This window comes from Lepisosteus platostomus, chromosome 4 (assembly GCF_059453375.1).
Source record: "Lepisosteus platostomus isolate fLepPlt1 chromosome 4, fLepPlt1.hap1, whole genome shotgun sequence".
In the NCBI taxonomy this organism is placed as follows: Eukaryota; Metazoa; Chordata; class Actinopteri; order Semionotiformes; family Lepisosteidae; genus Lepisosteus; species Lepisosteus platostomus.
This window is the reverse complement of record NC_142614.1, coordinates 15,567,281-15,582,829: the sequence shown is the minus strand read 5'-3', so window position 1 is coordinate 15,582,829 and position 15,549 is coordinate 15,567,281. Positions and strand designations below refer to the sequence as shown.

The window sequence follows — 15,549 nt, the reverse complement described above, 5'->3', positions numbered from 1 at the left end:
CACCAGCCAAGCCAATCAGATAAGGTGATATTAATACAGCATTCTGATTCTTGTATCATAAACTAACTGAATAAGAAACAACAGTGCCATTCGAATCAACAGCTTGGCAGATAAGTAGAGCTGGAAACGGCTGAATTGTAGGAGGTTGTCACTGTCTAGCCGAGGGAACTTGACACAACCTGCCTTTCGAGCAGCAGAGAAGGCAAGGAAAGAAAAATGTCAAGTAGCTTGGCTTGCAAAAAGTCAGTTCCTTGTTTATTTACATTTTATCATCAATATTGGGAAGTCACATCTTAATAGTTTCACAGCTATGCAAATGTTTCTCTCATGCCAAACCCTCAGGGAAGCATTTCTGGTGAATCAGAGAGAACTGTGCTCCTTGTGCCACTTTCACACACGCTCTACTGACAAAATGCCTCTAAAGATTGCATCACGCAAACAGGCCATCAGTTCCACCCCTTTATGAAAGTGAGTTCCTTGCATTTTTTATATATATATATAAAGAGTTGAAAACTCAATATATGCCCTTAACAGAATGGGCAACCCATGAAAACATCACATGATGAAGTAATTCTCCAGGATTTTGCATAATGGACTGAAAAGCCAAAAATGCCCCCATAAGGTTTTGGTGTGAGTGGCTTATTTGCACAGTCATGTAACTATTACAATTTTGTTTCAGAACCCTGAAGATAACAGCAGTGCATTTATGCAAAACGCTGACACGCAAGAGGTGCCTTTTATTTTTAAGAGCATAGGCAGGGGTGGTCAATCATGGCATCTCCACTCCATGCCATTACAGGACCTTGAAGCTCCCACTATATTACTGCTTTGATTCTTAATTTCTTAAATAACCCAGGTGCTTTAGACCAATTTGGTAATTAAGGATTTGCTGGAGCAAAGACGTGCGATGGAACAGAAGTGTCAAGGCAGTCGAGATGTGTTGTGCACATTCTCCCCCGTCTCCTAAAAGAAGGTGTGGCAGTCTGCGCTTCTCACCTTGCTGTATCTGTTGATGCTGAGTGTAGCTTGGAGGGTGTGGATACGGCATGTATCCTGCAGGGCTCTGTGGGGCATAAGGGCTGGGTACAGGGCTATTCTGCTGAGGCATAAATCTATTACCAGAGCTCGTCTGTGGTGGAACAAAGCGGCTGTTAAAAGGAAAAAAGGGCAATGTCAGCATTCTCACAGATCTCAAACTGCAGAGACAGAAATAAGATGACAGCACAGAAAACACAAAAATGTGACTGTCTGAAATGTTAGAAAAGCATAATTTAAGGAGAGTATGTGCAACATGGTTAGGTAGTCAAGAGATGCAAAACTTTCTCTTTATGGCTAAAGGATTAGTTTAATGCCTTGGCAATGAGATAATTCTATCATGATTTTTTGACAAGTGGGAGAGGTTTCTTTCTGAAGTGCCTGTTGATTCTGAAAACTGTTAGGCTGCACTGTTTTGAAACTACCATTTTTCTCCAGCCATCAAATCAGAGAAACACAACACCAATGTGCTTGCTTACCAAAGACAGCTATTAGCTTGCTGTAATTGGTTCTGGATCAAAAACAAAAACTATGTCTTCACTTAGCGCACAGCTGGAAGCGCGACAAACACAAAATATGAAATCCGGTATTTTAAGATGGAGCACTCAAATTACCACCTCTGGGTATTTGACAGATTAAAGAAAATTCAAGTGCGTTATAAAAAATTTTAGACTGACAGTAGACACTTCATCCTAGCTACCTGAAACCTCAAATTCTCAAGAAATTCACACAAGCAGCATTTTTCACTTCAGCTAGTGACAAAATGTTGGTCAACCAAATATGTCTTTAATGGTGTGAAATAACATCCTGTCTCTCAGAAATTGCAGAGGACAATAAATGGTTATCAGCAAATAACAGAAACTCAAAGCCTTGTAATCTCTTAAAAACTGCAAGAATTATGTGTTGTATTACATAATTACGTGAAGTCAAAAAAGCAAGTGTCTGATTAAATGTTTCTATTATTCTAGCCTAAAAGAGGCCTTCTTCAATATTAAAAAGGAAGATTAGGGAATTGCATAAAAGAAGCAAAGAAACAAATCCATTCTCATAAATGTTCAGTGTTAAATAAACATAAATATGCCAACTAGCAAGAAAAACGGCATTTCACATGCACGTCAGGAACCATGAAACCAGCAGTGGAAAATAAAGAACGGAAGAACCATGTGTCTGGCCTCATTATGACACAGAGGCAGACCAACCTGGAAGGGCTGTGAGAGATAGTGGTTTGCTGGTAGTTGGAAGGTGCTGGGCTGCCATGCATGGAATTCTGTGCCATCTTGTACTGAGGCATCATGGGCTGCTGCATCATACCTGAAAGGAAGAGCAAACGGTGACTATTTTCGTTTCCCAGCAGGATTTATTCTCCCACAAAGGATTTGTAACACACTAAACAACTGTTCTCAAGACTGATGAGGCCAGTTATGCCCTCTGCACAATCACGACACAAGAATAATACTGTTACAGCCTGCATGCATCCCCCTATTAATTTTGCAATACAATAAAGCAACTCTGAGCTGTTTGACCCCAGTTAGCCCAGAATTCACAGACGAGCTGCAGCAGAGACAAACATTATGATAGACTACACCTATGAATGCATTTTGCCTCTGGTAATTCTACCACCAATATAAATCTTGGCATCTTTCCAAGGGCATGTGGCTGCGATATAGCTAGCCTACTGATCCAGAAAAAATGAAGGTTTACTTAGAAAAGATGAAACTACTTCCTAGGGCTTTCAGACATTAAAATGAATATGCCTGTATACTCTTCTTTTACTTCACACTGCAAGACCTTGCTGAGATGGAGTTTGCCCTGCTTTTAGTAAGTGTAACTAAGACATAATCATTCAGTCATTTTATTCAGGTGGAGAGAATTGACCAAAAGCTGCATTGAACCAATTCATTAGACTTAAATTTCTGATTGCTATTATGTAAGTATTTTCAACACTACCACCACCACAGAAGTGTTAAGAAATGGACATTTTACAGATTTAACTTAGAGCATTTTTTCTTTAGAATTTACTGATTTTTTTTATTCAAACTAATTACAAGAATGGGAAAATAATGCAAAAGGGAAAAATTGCTATTTGTAAGCTATTTTCTGTCATCACTATGTTATCAATACTATCAATTCTGCAATTCACACTAGGGGGATACAATATGGTATGGTCATATATAGTGACCCATGAGGTGCAACTTTTCTATAAACACCACTGAAGAGGAACAGAAAGGGCTGGTGCTAAAAATTATAATAAGAAAAAAGGCAGTGAAAAGGTTGCATATTTCTGACACTCTGATACTCGGAATAACAAAATATTAAATGAAAATCATACATCCTTAAAATACCATGAACACGTTTGGAATCATTTAATCCAATTTGGTGTAGGCATTACCAAAAGTCTTTTAAAAAAACCTCACTTTCTAAGCCTCTGGCATGACAAAACCACATTGAGACAAAACCCAAAAGCCCTGAGCACCCAATAAGAACACCAGACCAAAACAGACAGCTCAGCTAGAAATGTTTTGAAACATTAAAACTGATCAGGAATGCAGCAAGTCAAGCTCTCCGCTAACTCATTCAATACGATCCAGTTTCACACGCGAGTTGTGCCAGAAAGACTGTCGCAATCAGTTTTCTTCAAGGAGCTAAAATCTCCTCGAACTTCAGTACAGTATTTATGGGACTACAGAATTCATCTCTCTTTACAAAACATTCTAGAGCCTCGGAAAACGTTGACAAATCGTTCTTCAAAGTAAACCGCAAGTTTAACTGTGATATCGTTCCTGTTTAAAGAAAAGGGTTGAACATTTAGTTTGTCAGCTACTGTGGAACCCTGCACATATTTACAAGATCCCAATAAGAATTATTTAACTATACACTAAGAATTTGCAGCTCTTACAAGTGCAGACATTTTCCTCAAACCAGTGTAGTATTTAACCTACAAATATGAAAAGATCACCAAATGAAAGTACAAATACATTTCACATTTCAATTAATATAATGAGGAGCTCTCTCTCCACAGACAAACAGCAGGACTGAGAAGTAAAATAAAAACATTTTAACTTCAAGAGACAGAAAGTCTTTAACTGTAGATCAAACAATGGATGCAATAATATATTTTCCATGAATCATCACAAAATTAAAAGTCAATTTAATTGATTTTTTTCTGATTCAACAGCAGAAAATCAAGATATTCAATTTTGCGGATTCCAATAACAATGATTTGTGGTTCTGTTTTTTTAAATAGGCTACTATTTAAAGAGTTCAGAGGTCTGTAGGAGGTCGACAGAGTAAAATTCAGTAATTTCAGAAATAAATTGTTCCTTACTTTTTTGTATGTAGCTAAATTGAATTCTCACCATTTACCTTAGGAAGTAGAGAAATTTAGTGGCGCAAGTCTTGCGCACAGATCTTTTGTAAACACTATAGACTATATTTTAACATTGCTTTGTTTTCTTTTATACAATATAAGACATCAGGTGCACAGTGTTGCTTTATGTTTGGACTTTATACAAATGTTCATATTTCAAAGAGACATTTAACTGCGTCAGAAACTCAGAATACTTTCAACAAAGGTAGATCATGCATCACAAGATCATCGGAACAACATGAAAAGGAAATCCATGTATGACATTAAACTTCCACAACCACCACCTTTCTAATCTTCTTGGTGAACCTTTAAAAATACTTACAAAAGTAAAAGACATGTCCTGCATATGCATAAAAAAGTGAATTCTATTTTGTAAAGCACTGTCCATGTTTATAGCACCTCGCCCTAATAGTGGAAAATTATCTATTCCACTATTAAAAAGTACCTTAAGGTCTCAGTAGGTTTTGGGCAAGTCCATACAACATCCATCTGATGACAGTTTACCACAATGAACTGTGACACTGAAGGCATAACAGTTCCGCCCATTTTGTCACTTCAGGCCCCTCACCGCTTTCGTTTATAGTTAATATCACACAATTTGAAAGATCCTGTGATCGTTCCGGAAGATCACCGTACTGGAATTATAAGGTTTTAAAATGACGTCAGTTACATTCATGGCAGGCCATATTAGTTTAATTTCAATGAATTAAGTAGTTTTGCAAGATTAGTATTCCTCCTTTATTTTAGTTTCTGATAATGCATTGATGTGATCTTTAACATGAAAGAACAAAAACAAAGCACAAACCACAAGAAAAGCTTTTAACTGTTGCTGCCCAGCAGATCAATAATAATCAATCCTACATTTGAGCCGTTCTTTGAATTAATGCATTCAACATGCATGTTTTTCACTTGAAAATTTTCAATTTAGTGATCACTGGGCTACAAACAAAAATTGCACATTTCTAATCATAGTTAGAAGGGCAGGCACGCCAACTGTTTTTAAAGATGGCCATTATCCTGATTTCACAGTCTCTCCTGCTGTTAATCTTCAGTAATACATTTTCTTAAATTTGATTTACACACTCCTCAATGCATATTGTACTGATTCTAATGGCAGTTTCATTCTAGTCTTTTGGCTTGGGCTGAGACAACCACAGCCTGTCTATGGGGACAAGGCCAGCAGGACCCACATTCAGCATGCATGGTGAGAGAGAAGAGAGAGCAAGGAAGAGTACTGGATGCTGGAAAACAGGGTCCACTTTCCCATTATTTATTCTTAAATCAGTGAGGTTGAGGAGTTTATCCACTCTTTTGCACTCACCACAACAAACAATTTAATGTAGCTAAGCATTCGTGACAAACTCTGAATGCTTCTGATTTACTAACAGACTACAAATTTAATTCTGAATTTCTAAAATATTCAATGACCATAGGAGATGATTTTGAGAGGGGTGTCTCAAACCTGTCTAGATAAATAATTCCTATAACAAAGGCCACAAATTGCCTTAAGCGTGAGGTAAGATGAAATCAATGTCAATTGCATGAGAAATGCAAGCAGAAATGAAGGCAAATTTCATTAATGTGTTTTCTGATTACACCTTATGTGAATAAAAATGGTGATACACTTATGTAGATTACAACTGAGTCAATTCCAATTGATTACAATTACAGATAACAATTGAGACACAGATTATTTCTGTTAACTGTCAAGTTTTGTGCTATTAAAATAATTGCACGATCATATTACTGGAAACCATGAAAATGTTATTCTCTGGAACTGTGACCGGCTCTCCCCAAACAAAGATCTCCAAGGTTAAGTCTACAAGATATGTTATTAACCTCATATGCAAAATCTAAAATGAAAGCTTTTAAGAAGCCAAGGTCAAAATATTTATCTTCACAACTTTGAAAGATACGATTCAAAAACCCCACACTCTTGAGAATTGACTTTAAAGTTTGGTTCTGGGAAGGATGTGCACATCCTTTAGTGTTCAGACAAAGCCTCTCATATACATGATAAAAACGAATTAAAAGATAAAGGGTCTGAGGACTGTGCAAAAGTTTTTTTCTAATTTTTTTTTTTCTTTCAAACTATTTCTGTGCAAATTTTGATTTGTTTAAAGCTGGGCGTGAAAACTTCCAAACTGGAAAGAAGGTTTATAATGGAATTACTCCTTTTTTGTAGCTTTTATTATTTTCTTTTGTGGTTTGTCACTGCATTGTAACTATCATTGACAAAGGTTTAACTAATCTCAGCTGCTACTGTAAACAGTGAGTTCGAAAGTCTGTAACAATACTGGTGTTACTGGAAGCACTGGCCAAAACAGAAGATATATCCCATTATTGTGTCAACAGATTCAAAGCTGAACATGATCTACAAGCACTGAAAGGTTAAACCAAGGTGATGTTTATCTCAAACAGGACAATACTTCAAAAAAAGGCAAGCAATGAAAATGCCAAAAAAACAGCTTTAAGACACGCTATTCTTATTAATGCTTCTTGCTTATCTTTAGCATCATTCAGAACACTGATGAAGAAGCACTTCTATTTTTGATACAACTATGCCTTCAAGCAGTAAGATTTAAAAAGGAACTGTTGAGTAATACTTCTACTGCTGCCACTTAAACTTCAGACAAAAGTTTCTGACACAGCCAAATGTTTTTTTTAGCTTCAAGAAGGAAACACTCTGAAGCCAAATATTTTTGTGCACCGCTGAAGTGTTTTAGCAGCAATGTTTCCACATGTCCTCCTTACCGCCCTGAACCCCATATCGATTCTGCATACTTTTCTCCCTGAAAACATTGGGGTTCCTGGTCAGGACGGTCTGCAGCAGCACTGGAATATCCCCCTCTGGATCATCGCTGCCAAGGTTGTCCTTCAGTTCTCTGCAAGGATTAAACTTTGTTAGCATTGCTGTTCGCATATACGTATAGTTCTTGAGTCAAGCCAACAGCCTTTAGAAATTCCATTACATTTTTGTATTGACCTTACAAGATTGTGACGTTTTCACTGCCCAGAAACAAGATTAAAAGTACCTTACAGCATTTTCCGAGAAAGCCACTTACATCAAGATTTCAATGTTAAATTATTTCAGAACACTTGGTGTTTTGTAGTGATCCAAGTGATTTTCTGTGCACCAAGTCCTAATAACGAAAAATAATCCAGATCCCGTAAATTACTGTTAAGAGTGATATTATGGCACCTTAAAAATGGAGCGTTTGGGAAATAAAAAATACAGAAATGACTATAATATCAAGATATATTAGCTAAATATAGTCACCAAAAACTTAAAATCAAGTGATTCGACATAATTCTCTTCACAACAATCTCACTGATACATCTATTCATATGGTTAATTCTTAAAGAAAAACCACATAAAGATGAACATGTTCTGACGGCATTACACAGCAACCGTTTTACTGCTTCATATAATACCTGACCTCAAAGGCTCACAATGTGTGGCTGGCAGGGAAAACTTCTTCGCAGCCGAAGTGTCACCACTGCCCCTAAACGGGTTAATCCCAATGCTGTTGTTCATTACAGCAAATTAACAGTGCACAAAAAGAAGAGTATAAATCAGAAAAACGGACTGCATGTTTAAGGCCAGCAGGTTTTTTTGTTATGTATGGGTGTCTTCACAATAACAGCTGGTGATATCTGAATGCCTTGTGAAAAGCAGCACAGGTTTAGTAAGGACAAAGAGGTAAAGTCTTGCTTGCGTACATGTGATCTGTGGAAACCTGGTTGAGGCTGTGCGCAAGCTGTGACACCAGGTTCTCGTCCCGACAAGCCAGAAGGCAGTTGACTTCTTCTGCAATCCTCCCATTGTACAGCAGGCTTTTAGTGGTGGTGGCAGGGAGAGGGGATGGGAGAGGAAGCTGGTTTAATACTGAATAAGAAAAAAGAAGAAAGATTGGTATTAGTAAAAAAAAACATTGGCATTATCAGAACTTTAAGTCAATAGAGAAGATGACACTAAATGTCTTTAATCAGGTTTATATTTCTAAATGCAATAAATTGTTCAACCATAAAAACAGTGACTGAAAATTATAAAAGCTACAAGCTTCTATAAAGTCTGAATAGCTGCTTTACTGATAAACCTAGACAAAGTTCAGTCAGCCACTCACATTCCTACTATTCAGGTAATAAACTGTTTACAAAGTATAAAATTAAACCAACATTCTGCATTCTAATGTGACAGTCAAGTGAACTTGTGGCTCTTACTCTTCTATAAACTACACATCAGCAAGAGCTTTTGTATACAAGACAGAGTTTGTATTCAAGCCAGGAGAAAGTTTAAAAAAAGCATCAACTTCAATACAGTTTGATATATTCATTCATGTTGGTGAAGTTTACTTCCCTATTACGTTTCTTAACAGGAGCGATACCTGTACAACTCACTTATGTAGATGTGTGGTGCTAAGGCTCCTCTATACTTTCTACTGGAAGATCATTCATACAGCAAAGATTTCTTCAAAAAAGGATCATATCAGATATGAACCTATTCTGATAACTGTTTAAGTAGACATGCACCATCGGTCCACATCGATCTCAAGAGCAGAGACTGAGAAAAGACTAACACACTGAGCCTTTAGATTCCTACTGTATAATGTACTTCACAGAGTGCTTGTCCTGAGGTACAGCTCTGGACTCATAGTTCAGTTCATTGCACTGATATCCACATCATGCTGAATTCAAACTGGAACTTCCTTGTTTAGTAACACAGGGCCACACAAAGACTGTTTGACTGTCTCTGTTATCTAAAGTAACTGCTTGCATTCATTTATACAACTGGGCATTTTACTGAAGTACCTTGCTAAATGGGTACAGCACCTCTGTGGCTACCCTATACCAAATTATTTAATATACAGAGTATGAGTGTGTATCTCACTGAGTACAAATGCTTTGACCAATAAATGTAGTCATTGAAACCAATATTATAACCTTCATTCCAATGCACTAGAACTTCATGCACAATGACTAAAAAAAATCGAAAGGAACAATCAGCAATGCCTTACACGTTTTGTTTTTAGTTTAACATTGAGGAAAGGTGTGTAGGCATTCAAGGTCTTGAATAATAGTATACAACAAAAAGTACTACATTTACTAACTACAGATTTGAACAATAAATAACTCCACTGACCTGCACTATATGCCAATGATAAATTACTTTAATCTTCCTTTGTCATCTACTTTACTTAAGTGGTGAAAGAGAAGGGAAATAGCTAATAAAATAAGCTATTTAATTACTTATTACCTTGTCAAACCTCATTAACAGACAATATTAATTAATTAAGTTAAGTTCAGCATGGGATTGTGAAAATCATGGTTATATAAAGCTACTCCTTCAAATTTTACTACATTACAAATATCAAAGTAACAGTATTCTAATATGAAAGAAACTGTACCAATTGCTGGAACAACCAACATTCGACCTCTTGTTCTGAGCATCTTTCTATCCCCACGTTTACGTCTTGCAGTGCTGAAACTAGTATAAACTACAACACCGGAATGCTGGGACTCTCACGATGTGATGTAAATATTAGCCCAAGACTGATAAGAGTGAGCAAATCCCAGGACTCTACTGTTCTGAATGTATAATGTACACAGTCTAGTAACTGCGTGCCACAAAGAATACGCTCATTCTAATGCGAATAACGGAATCTGTGCTAAAAAGGTTTCTAAGAGACCATTTGTCTGACCACATGCAAAAATGACAGATGGAAGATCTGTTAATGATGTTCGTTCCACTAGTCTGTTTTGTGTAATCCTTATTGTTACAACACTGCAGTTGTGAATACTGTGTTCAATTGAGTACAGGGAAGGTTTACCATAATTTATTACTACTTATTTTTTACTGCTACACCCCTTATTAAAACAAGAGAAAACATGCATGATATTATTTCATTCACACAATAATGTTAAGTATCAAGCACCAGATATATTTACTAAAGCTTAAGCCTTCAGCGCTGCGCTGGATAAGGTAGAAACAACTGTAGTAGCTGAAATATGGTGTGCCATACTATCTTGACTCATCAATCAGTTCCTTATAAATCATATATGTTACTACATGGTACTGAAAAATGTTGCTGAGAAATAGAATTGCTCTTTATTATTTCCATTACTGTATAGAAATGAAACAAAACAGACTTTGGTAATAAGCTGTAACCAGAATAAAGTGCCTGACCAAAAACATGTATATGTATATTCCTATGACAGAACAATAAATGGAATGTACATATACAGCATTGGCAAGTCACCTGTGAATGTGGGTTCAGTTTTAAAATTAACATTCTGTCTGCAGTAACAAATCTAAACTCATTAACTTAACTATTTTAACATACACATGTACATTTTCTTTTACAAATTAAATTTTCTTTAAAACATTTTCTTAAATATCCCAATATAAAAATGATCAATATAAAAAATATTTTTGGATAGAAGGCATACTTACATAGAACAAAGTACTTCACAATTAAGGAATCTATACAAAGATTTATTGTTCAATAGCAGCTTTTGAAAAAAAGTATGAATGTTTCCTTTACCTTTAGTTGTACTTACCTGTATGAATTCTACACTATAACTACTGGTGTTCATGTTTCTTTATGAATACAAAAACACAAATACTTTGCGTTTTTTGACTAATTTAAGACAAACACCTAATTTGTTAAAATTGAAGGAATATAAATTCCAATACTCCCTCAACTTGATAAATACAAGAATAAACATTTTTTCAATGTGACACTACACTTTCTTTCCAAACAGTACATATTTCTAAAACTTTGCACAAATAAAGATTTAGGGCTAACAGCAAAACTTGAAACTAAACAACACTACATATTCCAAAATTTAAAACACGAGTATTGTTGTCTACTATGGATAAATCATACCTTTCTTCACACCGATCTTCAAGCACATGTTTAAGGCACTCACAAAATTCTAATCATGGTGTGTTATTCTATACAAAATGGAATGTAATACCTATGGGTCAAACAAGCCTAAAAATACTTAAGTGAAATCTAAAATACACTAAGTGAATAACACATTGATCACCCTTCTGATACTAGCGCTTATGTCAACCATAGCAGGGGATGGGAAAGCTGATAGTAAAGGTACAGTGAACTGTGGAGTGAACTGTGGTCAATTGATGTTTCATAGCTGAAGACAAAACATGCAGCATTCTTTTCTTTGGAGATGTTTTTGCATGGTTCCTTTATTGCGGTATCCAGTTTCAGGTAATAGGCTTCTGTGTATTCTGGATGGTCTTTCCAAACAAAATCCTCTCTTCTCCAAATGCGATCCCATTAAAAAATAAAAAAACTGATCAATTCATCCTCAGAGTTTAATCCACAAACTGCCCCATGTGAAAACTGTTGTAATCCAATGTTTTGCTTTTTCTTCCAGTTCCAGCGCTGCCCATCACAGTCAATACAAATCCATTGGGATGCTTCCAAAATATCTCCAGCTTTCACCAAGACAGCCAAGTGAAAAAAACACTCCTTGTATCCTGTAAATCCAAGTATTTTATCCAGTATTTCGTCCTTGACAAAGACCCTTAAGAGTAATCTCTCATGCTCCTGTGTGCGTATGTGAGTGGGTGCAGTGTATAAATGACTGGCTGTGTTTACATATATACAGTGCTAACCTATTAAAATGACCCATTCCACACTGTGTGTTGGTAAGCATAACAGGCATTCTCTTACAGCAGGTATACTTACAGTCTGTGAGGCTAGCAATCCCAGCAAGAGTGGTGATGGGAACATGAGGCATATCCCCATTCATCCTGAAGTTGTGGGGTGATCGTGTCAATGCACAGATTGCTCAGTTTCGGTGTCGTCTAACCTTACTTCACATCTCCCAAACGCTGAAAATGAACAGAAACAAAAGCCGATTAGCATACCCATCTCAAGATCCCATGTGAAAGGAGGTGTTCATTCAAAATAAACCTATTAAACCATAGCAATTTTTTAACCGCGCAATGCTTAACGCAGCTGACAAACCCACAGAACAACAGACCCGAAATGACTTTTGAAGCCTTTCCAGCATCTGAAAAGCTATCTGTTCGGAAACTGCGCAATACGTGTTGTGGTTCTAACGTTGGACAACATCAAAACAGCCCCTGTACCTTCTCCCTATTCTGTTACGTGCTGGGTTTTTTTTGTGCTCAAATTTCAAGGACAACAATTTGCAAAATTTTAAGCACTTATTGGCTGAAATGTTGTATAAAGCACAGAACTGTACAGGAAGTACAGAAATTGTTTTGCAAAACTACAGAAAGCAGGTGGCTAAGCAAAGTATCAGAAAAACAGCCCCTTCCACAGGTGTGAACTCATTTCTGCACCACAGTGACCTCCCTTGAGGCCCAGATGACATCTGCACTGTACAGGCAAGCATGTCACATTTCACTTCACATTCACAAAACATCAATCATCACTGAACAATCAAGACACAGAAGGCAAGTCACTGAAGCAAGAGTATTATTACATGTGCAAGGACAGGTACAGAAAGGATCCTTATAGTTAGAATAACGGTAAATGTAATGCAGGAAAAGACCCAAGTTTCCACTTTAATGAGCAGCAGTCTCTTGAATGAATTCTGGGTCATAGTATTCCAAGCTTATTTTAAAAGCTGTGAAGTTAAAAGATTTCTCCCATTCATCAAAAAAACACTGTGAAAGAGCCTACAACTCAAACTGTGTGATGAAGATAAACAATTGTAAAAGGGGAATCTTATATGTTCCCTCAATAGTCTAAACTAAAACACCACGTGTATGTTTTTTTTTCAAATGTGCGTGTAATTAAATTACATTGAAACATTGGTTTTGTGAGCTAAATAGAGGAAGGCGGTTATCACAGAATGTCCATTAAATCACAAACTACATTTTTTCAGCCCGTCAACACTATTACTTACAAAAATAGTATATATACTATGTTTGCCTTTAACTTCAACTGTTGCCATCAATACGGCCAACGAAAAGTGTTCCTGTACCTTGTTCACAAATATACAAGCTTTTTATTTCATGTCATAAACATTCTGTACAAAATGCGTGAAAGCTTATGAAACCCAATCACCTACTGTAAGCAACTGATCTTCCCCTATAGGGCACCACTGATATTCCTCAATGGTAACGTATTTTTGCCTTGATTCATTATTTGTGCATTTCCTGTTATTGATAGGAACTCCAGTATTTTACAAAAACATTGCCCTTTAGCAGATTTTGTCTATGGGTTTATTATTAAGAAATTATTCAGTCAAAAATGAAATAAAAAGGTGTGGGAGCAAAACCATTGTAATCCAGTGATATTCAAGTTAGCCAAATTGAGTTTGAAAACCCATCTACGACTGTTCTGAACAGTTCTCATAAAGAAAAGCCAGTTTAGTATCACCAGACAGTAAAACAATCGAAAGTAAAAAATGACAGTAAGTGGTTGATCTACAGGCACCAGAATTTACTGTAATTAAAGGTAAATGCAATAGTATAATGTACATGTCATGGGTAACAATTTTATTTTATTGCAGAAAATCCCCAAAAAGTCTCACTGATATCACAGACCATGGAGAGTTAATACTTCCTATTTCTGTAGAAGGATTAACAGCTGGAGCTTTTTAAATACCTCCTCTTTAAACAGTGATTCATCAAAAAAATTAATGGCATTCTCTTTATAAGCCACAGGGGATATATTTATTAGCAGATGTGATCTGGTACTGCTGGAATTCCTGCCTGAAAAGCACATCCAAAATAAATTTACTTTAGTAACAGCTATTTCATGACTAAAAACTACCTCATATTTTTAAATACACCGATGATTTAGAAAAGGTGTCAAATCAATATGATGCATTTTGCCAAACAAAGCTTCCAAAGCTTTTTAAATGTAGTGAAGAAAAGGAAGTCCATTATTTCAGTTCTAATTTAAAAAGACCGTAAACCAGCTGTTACTGTTGACTTTAGTTACAAGCTGCCAAACTCGGTCACTAAGCCAACTCAACATACCAATACACTGGACTCCAGGCTTCGTCTTCATTACAATGGCAGATAATTCATCAAAAGTAAAGCAGCAGTAAAATGACACTGTATTATTACACCTGTGGAGTAAAAATGATCCCCAATGTCCATGTTGCATGTGAAAGCGGCATGCACAGGCATTACCTGAAGCAGAGACCCAGCCGTATGCCTTGAGACTGTCCCAGGTGGTGCACCAGCACAACCCTATTCTCTTTACGCACTGTTAAGAAACCCTGATTGTTAAAGCTTTTGTAAAAATATAATATTGCTTGGAGTGCTACATTTGTTGTTCTGGCCTATATGGAAAAGTTGCAATGCACCCTCCTTGCACACTCCTCCTTGATTTCTGAGCCTGAAGGCACACACAAGCATGAGTGAGACAACCCAGTAAGAGAAGAAGCACATTTCATTTACAGCTACAGCCAGCGGCTTCTATCTGGCCACTGTTTTTTCCTATAAAAAGGTGCACTGGTGGGGAAGATTACAAAGATAATATAGCATCTAAATCAATTCAAGATGACAAAACAGAAGCTGCTTACAGAGGTAAGATGTTTTGACAGTTACAAAATAACTGAATGGGGAGATTTTGGTTTCGGCTTCCAGCTTTTATTGTCAGGAACAGACATTATCAGAAGATAGCTTGTAATTTCGCTTGGAATGAAGAATTCCACTGATTAATGCAATAAAACTAAAGAGAAAAATACATTATTCACAAATTCAGTGAATCTAAAGAAAGAAAAATTCCACTGGGCAGATTTTCTTTGGGTAAAGACTGTATATGACTAAAAGTCAGCATGTGATGTATAGAATGACTGCAATAAGACAGAGCATGAACACTTGTGTAAATCTATAGAGAATACAAAAACAAAATTCAGCTTCAGCAGGTGCACAATCTAAAGCAATCCCGCTTTAGTAACAACTATACATGAAGTGCAATTATGTACAATGTGTCCCAATGAGGATTAATGCATCGGAACATAGGTTCTGCATTGACCCAAAACTGCCCTCACATTGCTAAGTACAATATGCTCTTACAGGAAGGATGCTCGCTGACAAGCAATGAAGACGATGCACAGCATGGAATTCACCTCTGCTTGCTCCTTAGATAAAATAACCTTCTTCGCATATGATTTGGTGCTCTTAA

General features: G+C 36.6%; 1 protein-coding gene across 6 annotated transcripts in view; it reads right to left on the bottom strand.

The window, feature by feature from the left end:
- nipbla (NIPBL cohesin loading factor a) overlaps positions 1-15,549 on the bottom strand; it is an 85,729-nt gene that overhangs the window by 36,443 nt on the left and 33,737 nt on the right. For 4 of the 6 annotated variants that reach the window (XM_088628705.1, XM_088628704.1, XM_088628707.1 and 1 more), the window contains 5 exons: positions 12,121-12,266; positions 8,126-8,291; positions 7,157-7,287; positions 2,235-2,346; positions 997-1,148 (listed from right to left, as the gene is read on the bottom strand). In XM_088628705.1, coding sequence (XP_088484831.1) covers positions 997-1,148; positions 2,235-2,346; positions 7,157-7,287; positions 8,126-8,291; positions 12,121-12,184 — 625 coding nt within the window. In that variant the 5' untranslated portion in view covers positions 12,185-12,266. The remainder of the gene's footprint in view (positions 1-996; positions 1,149-2,234; positions 2,347-7,156; positions 7,288-8,125; positions 8,292-12,120; positions 12,267-15,549) is intronic. The other 2 variants (XM_088628706.1, XM_088628708.1) reach the window with 1 other exon arrangement.